Source organism: Phocoena sinus, chromosome 8, assembly GCF_008692025.1.
Source record: "Phocoena sinus isolate mPhoSin1 chromosome 8, mPhoSin1.pri, whole genome shotgun sequence".
In the NCBI taxonomy this organism is placed as follows: Eukaryota; Metazoa; Chordata; class Mammalia; order Artiodactyla; family Phocoenidae; genus Phocoena; species Phocoena sinus.
In genome coordinates, this window is record NC_045770.1 from 2,244,749 (window position 1) to 2,257,844 (window position 13,096).

Genomic DNA, 13,096 nt, shown 5'->3' on the forward strand with positions numbered 1-13,096 from the left:
TTTTTAGAAATGTCTCTGACGTGTGAATAACCCAAGAAAATAAAAAGGCAGGAGCTGATTACACAATTACCAGTAAACTCTATCATCTTTTAGAAGAGCAACACACAGCTAACGCCATATACAGCATGCAGTAATGTCTGAGAAAGGACCCTGCTGAGAAGGAAAATGGCTAGAACCCTAACAAAAAAAAAATATATGTATATATATACTGTATAATATATGTCATCAAAAAAAGCATCGCCAGCAAACTCAAGATACGGTGCAGGTCACCCTTCCGTTTCTAAACAGCATGTAGAAGTGTAGTATTGTCTACAGTAAATGCCAGAAGAAGAGGACATCTGTAGCGCTGGTGGAGATGTTGGTTAAATTGTATGTGTGGATTTTAATTTTTTTTTTTTTTTGGTGGATTTGCCAAATCCTCACCAGGTGGCTAATGCCTGGTGTGTTGTCCACCAGTTGTAAACCTAGTAAGAAGTATACTATTCATGTTTAACGTTTAACAAACATACTTCTCTTCACCCCTTTCACTTGTGTACTTTTTTAGTTTTGTCTTGTTTTTTGCACTAATTTTAGACTCATATCAGAAAATATAATTAATAAAATTAATAATGAATCAGAATCCCTTGTTATCTATGATGTCCATGTAGTAAAATGAAAACAAACAAAAAAAAAGTTGAACCATATCTTTTGTGACTGTTGATTGTGGGATTATTGTAGCTGACAGGCTGTCTTGTTTAGTTTTCCTTTTTATTTATCTTTTTGTTGCTGCGTTTCATCACACACACAATAGGGACACAGTTCAGGAATGGGCCTGCAAGCCTCCCTCTGAGTTCTTCTCTACTGACTGATTGAATCTGGGGTGGCCGACTCCAGAACTTTCCTTGGGTGGGGGGGCACTGTGGTGGGCAGAGCGGCTGAGCCCTTGCCCGACTGGTAACGGAGGTCACGCCATGCAGCTTGCGGGTGGGTCCAAAGCCGCGTGCATTCTTCCCGTTTGGAAAAAGAAAGAAAACTCAGCTGTACCTACGTATCTGCAAGGCGATTTCCAATGTCCTTGTTCAACCTGTTTTCCCAAAGTATTCTCTGTTCCCCTCCCTCGAATGTGTCCCCTTAGGCTCTGAATTTCGTGGGATTGTATCTGCTTTAGAACGGGGATGCTCGCGTTGCTCTTGGTCGCCGTGGCTGATGTGTTGGTGGCGGTGGTGACGGCAGCTTCTCCCCGGCGGGGAAAGTGGCACTCACATCAAAATTTGAGGAGTAGGTGCAAAACCAAAACCAGAAGAGGTAGCAGCCAAACGCAGCCAGCCCTCCTCGACGTTCCATTGCTCACTTCGCTGATGGCGCCCGGGCCTGCAGACACAACACACCTGTCGTGAGCCTGGCCCCTCCAACTGGGAGCATCCAGCATCCCAGCTCCATACCCAGAGGCTGCGTTAGCCTTGATCCCACGGGCACAGCTACGTGATGGGGCGCCCACCCGGGCAGGAGGGACCTCAGGTTACAGTGTGAGGGTGCCTGCTACTCCTCTGCTGTCAGAACATGCTGAGGCCATGGCTCAGGGGCAAGTTCAAGAAAAGGTGGCCGGTTAATCAACACCTTACACAGCACTTCAATCAAGTGAGACCCCTGCCCTGTTTGCATCATCGTCCAATCCCTCCGAGCACTGCCCACCTTAAACATTCACGTGACCCTCCTGTCATGCAGGAGAGGACTCGCTGGACACAGCAACTGTCCCCTGCGGCTGCTGCACTGGCCCCGGTGCCCCTTCTGTCCATCACTCGGTCCCAGGGCAGCGCACTTGGCCTCTCCCCCATCTGGATCAGGTAACAGCAGACCTCGCTGAAGTATCACATGCTTGAAAGGTCCAAACCAGCTCGCCTGAGGTGGAGGGGGGATGAGGCAAAGGGACAGGTGGCCTCTGGCCGTGTACACAGGAGGAAGGGAAGATTTCCATGGATACTGGGATGCAGAACGTGCCATGATGTGTGTCTGCTGGGGGGGGAGATGGATGGCATATTTTCCTAAGAGGCACACACCAGCCTGACCTGCACACAGATACTCTCTGACGTGGAGCCATATTTGGGAGGCAAGAAAACTATGAGGTCGTAAAATTCCCCAGCAGCTTCCCTGTCACTTGAAGCATAAGCTTTGTGGCTCCCTCAGCCCCGTGGCCATGAACGCCCCTGATAAATGGAGCTATGATTCAGGAACAGTACACACAAGTTTGGATGCCCGGATGAATTAGGCACCTAATGAAGCAGGGCATCTTCTCAGACTGGACTTACTCTGGAAGGCTCTTGCACTGGATTTAACGGAGGCGTTTAAAGCTGGTGCCCCGCCGCCGCAAGTCCATGTCATCACTGGGTTGAAGGGATAAAGCCAGAACCTGCTTGCCTGACTCGGATGCTGGACATGGAGACACTTCTGGCTAATGCAGATCAGCATCAAATCAGGCTTCTTGATTCCATATGGAATCATTCCAAGTCCTAGAAGTCCTGGCCTGGAAGCACTGTCCCTGTGATTTATTCCTTAGACCTTTGGGACAAATCTCTGATTCTGGGTCAGTGGCTAAACAGGAGTTTTTTTTTTTTTTTTGCGGTACGCAGGCCTCTCACTGTTGTGGCCTCTCCTGTTGCGGAGCACAGGCTCCAGACGTGCAGGCTCAGCGGCCTCCCAACCACTGCGCCACCAGGGAAGCCCTAAACAGGAGTTTGAAATGCACCAGGTCATCCAATCTCTGTGTCTCTGGTGCCTGGTTCAAACTGCAGGGGAGCAAAATTGTCACCCCAAAATGTCTCTTTGGCATGCAGATTACTTCCAGCTGAAAGCAGTCAAGGCCCAAAAGACTCAGGAGAAACTGCCCTTCCCCCAACCACCTGAAGAATGTAGAAAGAAGACCTGTACCAGGAAGGGAGCTGTCACCATAGGTAACTACAGTGTGACCTGGGTGTGGAGACAGGGACGAACCTGCAAAATCTGTTAGTTATTGCTCCTCTCTGTGTCCATCTCCCTGCCTGGCCCAGAAATCACTGTCTACCAAACACCCGCCTTTCCTTCTCTATGTGAATTACCTCCCCTCCCTCTGAAGTCCTAAGCCTCTACCCCCAACATCCCCTTTTTTTTTTAAAACATTTATTTATTTATTTGGTTGCACCAGGTCTTAGTTGCAGCATGTAAACTCCTAGTTGCGGCATGTGGGATCTATTCCCCGACCAGGGATCGAACCCAGGCCCCCTGCATCGGGAGCGTGGAGTCTTAACCACTGCACCACCAGGGAAGTCCCCCAACATCCTCTTTTGTCTTTAGCTGAAGGTGGTATTTAAGGTGAGGCTTTGGGACATTTTGGTGAGTTAATCACTTTTCCTAGGCCTCTTCCATGTATACATATTAGTAAATGTTTGCTTTATTTTCTCCTGTTACTCTGTCTTATGTCGATTTAAGTTTTAGACCGGCAAGAAGAGCCTAGAAGGGTAGAGGAGATTTTCTTTCTCCCCAACAGCAGTGCTCCCAAGGCCCGAACTTCTTGGCAGCGCAAGTTCTCCTGAGGAGAAGGACAAGAGACGCCTCTTCTGCTCCCCGCCGGGGAGGTGAACGTCTGGGCAACACAAAACTGAACGCTCTCCTTCTGTCAGTCCACTGGGATACCCGTGACAGAGGAGTATCCCCGAGAAGCACCATTCAGACTTGCTTATTGTTGACCATTCAATTGGTTGCATCTTCTGAAATCTAACTACTATGTTTCTATATAAACCACCACCAGAAACTCTAGCCTTTACACTCAATCACTGCTATGTGTACAGCAGTCTCTGGGATCTCCGGAGAGAAGCCAGCCCCAGGGCTTCTAGAGTGAGGAGTTATCTGTTCCTCTCCTGTGAGAAAGCCCTTCCTCTCTGGACCACTCCAGGATCCTTCCAGGAGACCCCTGCCTCTGCCCGAGGCCAACTCTGAGGCAGGGAGGTTGTTCTGAGTCCCTGGGAGCAGCTGGGTTCCAAGTGTGACGGGAGGGTTGGTGGCTGCACTGCTCCCCAGGTGCACACTGCTCCACGATTCCAAACGCATCCTGCACGCCTGGCTCACGGCGACTGGACAGACACGCATCTGTTCACACAGGGCTCCTCTCTCACCTCTTTTCTCTCCTGAACACTGGCTCACACAGCATTGAAACCCACTCCTCACTCCCCCCCAACACAGCCCTCCCGTCCCCGCTCCTGGTAAGCGAAGGGGGACATCGCCAGTCCCCGCACGGAGATGCTCTCTGCCTCTGGCGCCTTCCACCCCTCTGGGCTGCCCGGCCAGCGGACGTCTCCAGGGAGGAGGATGAAGGATGCACACAGCAGGCAGACAGCCCAGCAGGCGCCTGGCTTGATTACCAGCTCAGGAAAGTCAGGAACCTTGTCTGCCGGCCACGGAGTCTGCAACGCCCCGCAGGTGGCGGCTGGGAGCTGGCAAAAGTGCCCGGGGAACCTGGCAATGGCCTTGCGCGGCAGGTGCTCCGGGTCGCCTGTACTGTTCCGGCTCCGCCCGTGCCCTGGGAGGCACGCAGGAAGCCCGTGGGGAGGGGGCCTGGCTCCCTGTCAGAGAACTCCTCCCAGAGAAGAAAGGAAAAGGCCACTGGGTGTGCCGGGGGCCCTCCCTGTGTGATGTTCCGCGGCCACCCTCCTGGCCAAGGTGGGTCCACGGGGCTGTCGCTCCCCTGGACACCACTTCCAGCCTGGCCTCGCCCCCCCAGCGCCCTCCCCTTGCCCCGCCCAGCCTCCCTCCAGGACACAGCTGCCTGCAGGAGGAAACAGGGGTGGTACCTGGAGAAACCCGGAGGCAGGGTCTCCTCACATCCTCTTAGAGGACGTGCACCAGCTCTCCGCCACCTGCGCCTGGACCCCTCAGGTTGACTCCTTGTGCCAACTCCAGGCTGCTGTGTCTGTGTCTCCAAGCTGATCAGACCACTGATGGATTGGATTCCTTCAGCCTTTACAAAACCTCCCAGCTGCTCCGTAGGACACGCATTGCATTTCCTAGTCTGCCTGCCATCTGCCTCCTTAGCCTCGCGCCCCGCCCCCACCAGCAGGCGGGCACCACACATACGTGTGCGCACACGAGCGTGTACCTTCCAGCCTATTTAATTCCCATCCTTGCACCTTCTGCCTGAAATGCTCTTCACCTGACTCACTCGCACTCCTTGTTCCAGGTTCTGTTCTGGCCCCAGTCACCTCTTCCAGGCAGCCTTCCTTGACTTACTCTGGTTTGCTTCCACAGCACCATACACATCCCACTATTAAAATATGCACCACCCTGTCCTACAATTATCTTTATGTGTCTCACATGCATTTCTTCCCCTATGCTGTGAGCTCCATAAGGGCAGGGTCTGTGCCTAGCTGGGCCCCCAACAGGTATTTAATAAACCTTTGTTGAAAGAAGGGAGGAACCAGAACATCGTGACCTGTGCTACATGTCCATGCTTACGTTGTCTCTGTTTTTCTTTCTCTTAAGATTCTAATTGGAAAGAAACCCACAAACCAAACCAAGAACAAAGCAAAACATTCTCTCCTACCTTGCCTCTGGCTTTACCTCCATTTTCTCGTCTGAACACCCTTCCCCCCCTATTTCGAACTATTTCCAATAAAAGTCACTGAAAGTTCTTGTGGTTGAGGGAAGATATTCACAGAAGTAAAGCCATATTGGTTAAAATTCTAGGTGGAGGGCCTGCAACTGGAAAGGGGTTCCGGCCCCATAAAGCCCCTCACGTAGGAGATGAAGGTTATCATCTCCCACCCTAACGTGTGGAAACTCAGCCTCGGAGACCTTAAGTGACTTCCCCAAGGTCCCCTGACTTCTGTCTCCAAATACAATTGTCTTTCCACTAACTCGGCGCTGTCGCTCTGTGGAACTCGCACATCTCCAGCGAGGAGGAGAGCAGAGCGTGAGGCCACAGGACCTGCCCCGCTGGGCACGGGTCAAGGTGGGGAGCACACAGGCCCTTGCACACTGACCGGCACAGCAAGCTCGCCATGAGAGGAGGACCTGCTGTCCAGGCAGGTATGGATCCCAAGCTCCTGGAGCAAGGCCCTCTCAGAGCCCTTGCTGGCCAGAGCGACAGCGCAGCCCATCTGCCCGGTGACTTGGCCACACGGATGAGGTCTCTGCTCTTCATCCAGCCATGCTTCCACTCTGCGTGGAATGCCTTTATTGCCTCAATCTCATTATAGAGCTCTGGAGGCCTAAAGAGACTAATCACCAGGACCATTAGGGTCCCGGAGAACTGTGATGAGTGTCAATTATCCATCGGAAACATCTGGATGGAATGAAAGCCTCAAATAAGATGCAATTTATTTGTAGCCAAGTGACTCACCCAAGAACCTCCCCCTTCCTTCCCCTTTCCCCTCCCTCCTGCCACTTCCCTTCCAGCTCCAAGTTAGAGAGAGAGAAAGAGAGAATGGGGTAAGCAGAGGCCAGCATGCAAGGCCAAGGTCTAAGAAGATCATTGCATTAGAGCATCCATGTGCAAAGGAAAGAGGCGGGCCTGGAACAGAGGGGCCCAGACATGGAGCTATTTGGGGCACTGACAGGTCCTCATTAGTTCTGGCAGCAAAGACAAGTCAGACTTCTGCAGGGGAGGCACCCGGGGAGAATCAGATGTCCTTGGGGACAGTTAATCTGAATTGACACCGGGCCGGCCCAAGGTCAGGCGGTTCCCACCGGGCTGCCTCCTGGGGTTAGTGCAGAAGAAAAGGCATCTTGCAAGAAGGCAAAGAGTCTTGGGCACCTCAGCCCACCAAGGCAGCAGCTGCCTGGAAAGTAAGCATACCAACCTTTCCCAGGGGTCAGAGCTGTGGTTTTGACTTCTAAAAGAAACGAAAAACAAGCCACTGTTAAGGCAGAGAGCAGCCAGAGACACCCACTTTACCCTCTGATGGCTTGGGGGAAGGAGGCTGAACTTCCGGCCCAGCCCCCATGCTGTTCTGACCACAGCCCAGCCCCCAGACGTGCACCCCTCTGGCTTGCTGGGAAGTCAGTTGCCATAGGTTGAGTGGGGGGCCGGGGAGGATGTGAGTGATGGTCACATTGGAACCCTGACCCAAAGAGAGCCAGCACCCCTACCGTGTCTTAGCAGGGTATGCCAGTACCATGGAGCCAGAGGTCCCAAGCCAATAAACACTTTTTGGAGAGTAACCTTCTTTCTTTGGCCACCAGACTATCCTCGAATTAGTTGAAGTCTGCAGGCTTTAGTATAAAACTGGCTGATATAAATAGGCCCTCCTACAGCAATCTGAATGCAGGTAGCCAAGTTCTGTTTGAGATGTAAAGTTAACTGGCATTTATCAGTGCATCTCAGAAACACTGGGGAGCAAGTTTCCACGTACCAGAGGAGCCCAGACCTTTGATAGCTGACCTCTCTCAGATTCAGACTACAGGAAGCTGGCCCAGAGGGCTTCCTCTCTCTGGAGCAACCTAAGGCATTAAGACCTGCATCCCTGCTGCTGGGACCCACCTGTGGAAATGCTGGGCACCAGCCCCTCTCTGCTGGCTGACCCAGGAAACACCCTCACTCACCAATTCAAGCTCTCAGGCCAATCCACAGAGCCTGTTCTGCTGACCAGCCAGCAGCGGGATGACCTCTCATCTTTCACCTCCCTCTTTAGCTGGGGGCCTCTGCACATGTTCACCCTGGATACAGAGGGTGGGAAATCCTTCCACAGTGTATAGGGGTATCAAATCACCATGGTGCACACTTTAAATATCTTATACTTTTACTCATCAATTATACCTAAAATAAAGGAAAATAAAGCTCAACAAAAGAAAATGACATTAACGTCTTTTGCATCGAAGTGATACAATTCTCTGTGCAAAGGTCCTCGCATGTAGAAGGAAAGACAACCTAGAAATAACTCAGCCTAAACTCGACTACAACATTTGACCAAAATCAGGTGAGTGTGGCCCTGTGCATTCAAGCTCTCAGGCTACTCTTTAAAGGCATCTGAGATACGAAGCAAATCTTGATCCAAGTGGACACTAGCAACCCTGAGAAGCCACTCCGTGGGCGGATCTAAGATCAAGGATCAAAGGGGTGACTCAGAGCAGATCTGATGCACAGTCAGGGGGGTAGAGAAAAGCCAGGAGTGCCGGTCCACGCTGTCTGCTGTGCGTTTAGCAAGGACAGTCCCCTGGAGAGATTACTGGGCCCTCAACCCCAGCCTAGTAGCTAACCAGGGGCTGTTTTCATGAATTGTCTCATTCGGGCCCCACTGTCTTGAGCCTCCCTGTACCAGGACAGAGGGTGACTGGAAGGAAGGAGGACAGTCTGCAGAGAGATGCTTGGAGGCATAAAGGCATCACGGCCTTTCACCCCCAAACCACAAGCGGTGCAAAGTAGGACACGTGTGAGGGAGGGCAGCCCACAGAGTGATGGGCTCTGTGGGAGGGAGGACGCGGGGGGGAGGGGGGTTCTACCTGGTAGTCTGGCTTGTTGGAACTATCTGGAAGAGGAATACAGTGAAAGCACACGCTCCTGCGGTGCTCTGGAGCCAGAAGTGGTCTTCCGTGAGGGCAAAGATCTGAAAACAGCTCCATCTTAGTTGTTCCATCCAGATCCTTTCCCGGTGAATCTCCAAGGTCATCGTGCCTTGGTGTCCACATGGGTAAAGGGCTATCTGACTCTCATTCTGGACTTTCCTAGAACTTAACCTTGGGCTTTTCCAGGTGGCAATGTTTTAACCCCTCTGCCACTCATGTATCTCACCGCAGTGAGGAGGGAAAGTAAGCAAGGCATTCTTTACATTTACTGGAGACCTCCCGCTGAGCTCCAGCCCGCTCCCTGTGATTTGGTTCTAAGAAGAGACGTAGAAACTGTTTCTACGTCATGCTTACCGTCATGAGGTGCCAACACCACTGGGCACAGCTTCCGGGAGTGTGAGCCTCTTCGAACCTCCAAGCGTGTACGAGCCCTGAGCTCAGGGCTCTGCGTTAACCCTCGGCTATCGACAAAAACAACAATCCTTCAAACCTAGCATGTATTTTTCTCACCAAGAGCTAGCCTGAAATGTGTGATCTTTTTGTTGATGTATCAAGGTGAAGCCAGATAGAGTGGGAAAGAAAGAAAGAAAAAATGAAAGAAAAATAACATAAAAACAACAAAGAAAGAACTGCTCCCTTTAAGCCTCCAAGTTAATATCGCTGGTCAAGCCATGAAGTGATCTTTCTGCCACCAAGCCCAGCTGAATCCAAGTACCTAGGTGGGCAAAGGGGTGCTGTCCGATTCTAATGGGTGGGGCAGGGCTGGTTTCACACCAGGATGGTTATACAGGACAAATAAACCTTCCAGAAACAGCGTGAAGGGATCTTTTTTGGTACCTTCTGTATTTAGACACACGTGCCATAGAAATGCTCACTGCTGGGTGGCTGCCCTTAATTAACTAACTTTCATCCTCTGTAGGGAAAAACAGATCGTCTCTGCCACTGCAATTGTTTCCTTCCGATGCACAGAGTTGACTTACTTCCGCCTTCTTTAATAAGATGATTTGATGGTCACTGCAAGGTTCGCAGGCATTAATCAGCCAACCTTTCCCAGCCCACTGACACCATTAAATCTGACTCCTTGCCCAGGAGATAAAAGACAAAGGACCTGAGGATGGGAAATGAACAGCCACCGAGCCGCTGAGTATGCAGTGTGCCCCTGGCACATACGCCTGTGAGGTAGGGAGTGAGGGATGGCGGTGTATCCCTGAGTCCTTAGTTATCACGGCAAGCGTCCTGCACCGCCAGATACTAATATGAGAGGGGGGCATGCAATCTGTTGTGTTTGCAAAAAGGGAGCAGAGAAATACTTCAAGGGTGGCAGAAAATGCTGAGAAGGAGTGAAATTCTCTTATCTGAATCTTTCTAGACCATCCGGATATTAAGTAGCAAAATAGCTTGGAATGTCTTTTAAAGCCAAGCGTTCCTTGTCCCTGGAAATCCATTGGAAGTGAGGGGAGCATAACCTGGGAGTATTTCCCTGAGAAAAGAGGTAGCTCTCTATTCTATGGGACGCTAGAAAAGGAGGAGGAAAAAACAACACACACGCACGCGCGCACGCACGCGCACACACACGCACACACACACACAGAGAGAGAGAGAGAGAGAGAGAGAGAGAGAGAGAGAGAGATGAATGAGAGAAATATCCCAGGAGTGAGATCTGTTTTCTCTAAAACACTCCTGAGCTGTACAAGAGTCCAACAGCTACACGGAGGACCACACTAATCCAAGTCTTGGAATGTCCATTGCCCTGCACCCAACAAGAAAGTGAAGGGTGGGAGCATTGCAGAATCAGAGTAGAGAGCTGGCCTGCAGACCCTGCCCCAGACTCAGTGGCCAGCAGAGCAGGTGAGAAAGCTCAGCTCTGCGTCAGCAGGTGGATCCTCTGCTCCTGGTCCCATGCTCAGTATCAGGTAGTGATTTGTTTGTTTCCGATCAGTTTTGTTACTGTTGGCTTTAGCGTGGGACGTGCCCCCTCCAACCCTTGAGGGCACCTTCGGTGGAATTCTAACTCCTTAGCAACCACTCCCTGTTTTAAGTCACTTTCCCCCTGAGAGTAAAGACCTCAGTGCTCAGAACGAGCTGCGTCCCTTCTCAGAGTCCCTTGTGAAGCACGTTCTGCTTTACGTCCTGTCTCTCACACGTCCCTTTTTACCATTTATGCCCTTAGCTACTTTTCTAACGCTCTTTGAGATCTGCGGGTATGCCTCGCCCAGGGGTTCGATAAACGTAAGTTGGATCAAGTTGAACCTGGACACTTCCATTGCCCTCACTTTTTTTCTATTTCTTTGTTTCATTTTTCCCCTTTGCTGTCTATCACCAGGGTGCCCTACATCACTAAGGTGAATAATGCATCCCTGAATCATTTCACGATAAAAGCATTCTTCCTCATATGTCAAACAGCTTCCCGTATAATTCATTTTCTTCCATCCCCTCCCCCGCCTTCCAAGTCTAATGCCATCGTCCGATGACTGTTTGTGCAACGCGAATGGATGAACAGGTGGGATGAGAAGGATCGGGGGGTAGGTGGAAGGTGGGAAAAGACATGCCCGTCATTGTTGTCACAGCTGCCTCCCTGTGGGGCTCTCTGAGGGTCTGCATGGTCCTTAGGAGGAAAACATAAACAGCACACACAGCGTGTGTTTGATTCTACCACTCAGCCTGGGCCCACTCCTGCCCAAATGTTTAGTCACAGTCTAAATGAATCACTTTTGCTAGGCCAGGGAGCTTGCGAAGATGTGAAGGGCTGAGTAAAAAGAGGTGAGAGATGCAGGTGTCCTATGGGGGGAGGACTTGGAGTAGAAGAGGTGGAAAGGGGATGGGGAGAGGGCTTGAGAAATGAGTTCATGAACCCCTGTGTCGTGACAGGGGGAGGTCCCTGTATCCGGAGACTGGACTCCAACAATCTAACGTGCACCTGGCAATTTTCAAAGCCTTTTTAATACATGCTCTCAGTTGAAGGCTGGAACAGCTCTCAGATAGATAAGGCAGATCACTTCTATGTCACAGAAGAGGAAACTGAGTCTGAACGATGTTTCCTGAGCTACCCAAGCGCAAAGAACACCCAGAAGTTGGGCTCTGGACTAGGGCTCAGTGGCGCCCGCTCCAGGTCACTGCTGCCGAGGACCCCGCAGGTACGCCCGCCCACCTTTCTTTCCCGGAGACCCTCCCCGTGAACCTTCTGCTGCAGCTTCAGGACCACCCGAATCTCCCCGCACAGGATGTCTGCTTCTATGGCTGGGCTGTCAACGGGACTCTTGCTATGAAAACTGCTCAGCGGGTGGACTTCTCTGCCTGTTGGTTCAGCCTTTTGCCTCCATCAGATCTCCGGGCTTTGAGAAGTTAGTGCCTTTTCCTTTCCTCTCCCCTCCTAGCCCTTCCGGGGAGGTGGGCAAGGTGAGCGGAGAAAAGGGGGCTATCCTTGGAGTTTCATCGGCTCCCAGTAACCTCCTTAGCTTCTGCTGCCATTCACTGAGCACCTATACAGACAGGAGCCTTGGGTGATGCACGGCAGGGGGTGGGGAGGGGGGTCTGGGAGAAAGTGGGGAGGAGAGAACCCAGACAGCAGGGGTGGGCGGGATACTGACCTTGTAACAAAGTTGAGCTTGTAGGCTCACTTAGCTCTAAAGCAGGTGGGGATATACAGGAGAGAAAAATGAAAACAAACACATATATTATATACAGTAGCTATATATTGGCCATATATAGTTTGTATACTGGCTTTCACGCACATTTCTGGAGGGATGGAGAAACAAAAGATGACACAAAAACCAGAGGTGGTAGGACAAGATGCAGCATGAGGAACGCTGAAAGGTGGGGTGGAGGCACACAGGATGCCGTGGTCGGAAGGTGAGGGGCTGGCCATGCGTACGCACCCCAGCGCAGGGAGCACGGACTCTCTGCGTGCTGAGCTGGGGTGCTGATGTGGTTAACACAGGACCAAAGTCCCTTTCCAGATGAGATTTGTGTCACATCCACACCCACACTGTTTCATTTTGGAAGACCTAGTTCACGAATTTCTGGTCCTCATAGCACCATGGCAGGAGCAAGGTCCTCCCAGGAACCTCTGTGATTCAGGATCACAGGGGCTGAACTCTCCTGGTCCCCTGCAGCCTCTGGAACCTTAGGGACAAGGTGCTCAGAACCCTACTGGTTCTTGATAGGAAAGACCACCCCTGCCCTGTTTGGCTTAAGTACCTCAAAGATACGGACCCTGATGGCAATCTCCCAGCACCAGCATCCCTCACTTTTCAACGTCAGGTCATGTGTACAGCTTATGCGCAGGTTGGTGGCAAAATGATGCTAATTTAGCCAGCTCTCTGATGCTACAGGAGAATGAGCTTCATCACAAAGTATATTCGCATAAAGTAAACGCTGCTTTCCAACCTGCTCAAGTCGGCTTGATGGCTCTGAGCCAAGTCTTCTCATAATAGGAAATGACATGGGAAACTCCCTAATACGTTTATATTTGTTAAGAGGTCTTACTGATAGTGGGTGGCAATAGTTTAGGGGCTACGCTCTGTGGACCAGCCACAGCAGAGCTGATGCCGTGGAAACGCCCATCTTGCCCGTTAGCGGGATTTCATAG

The 13,096-nt window shown here is 51.4% G+C and overlaps 1 protein-coding gene across 6 annotated transcripts in view; it reads right to left on the minus strand.

Annotated features, from left to right (window-relative positions):
• Positions 1-386: 386 nt before the first annotated feature.
• The window catches only part of NTM (neurotrimin), a 931,342-nt gene continuing 918,632 nt past the window's right edge, over positions 387-13,096 (minus strand). Inside the window, exons 7-10 of one of the 6 annotated variants that reach the window (XR_004351138.1) lie at positions 12,096-12,131; positions 6,807-6,839; positions 1,672-1,992; positions 387-1,350 (exon numbers count right to left, since the gene is read on the minus strand). Coding sequence is in view for 4 of the 6 variants with exons in the window: in XM_032640685.1 (XP_032496576.1) it covers positions 1,244-1,350; positions 6,807-6,839; positions 12,096-12,131 (176 nt within the window). In the remaining 2 variants the exon portion in view is untranslated. Of the gene's footprint in view, positions 1,351-1,671; positions 1,993-6,806; positions 6,840-7,548; positions 7,763-8,866; positions 8,970-12,095; positions 12,132-13,096 lie in introns of those variants that run through there. The other 5 variants (XM_032640685.1, XR_004351139.1, XM_032640686.1 and 2 more) reach the window with 5 other exon arrangements.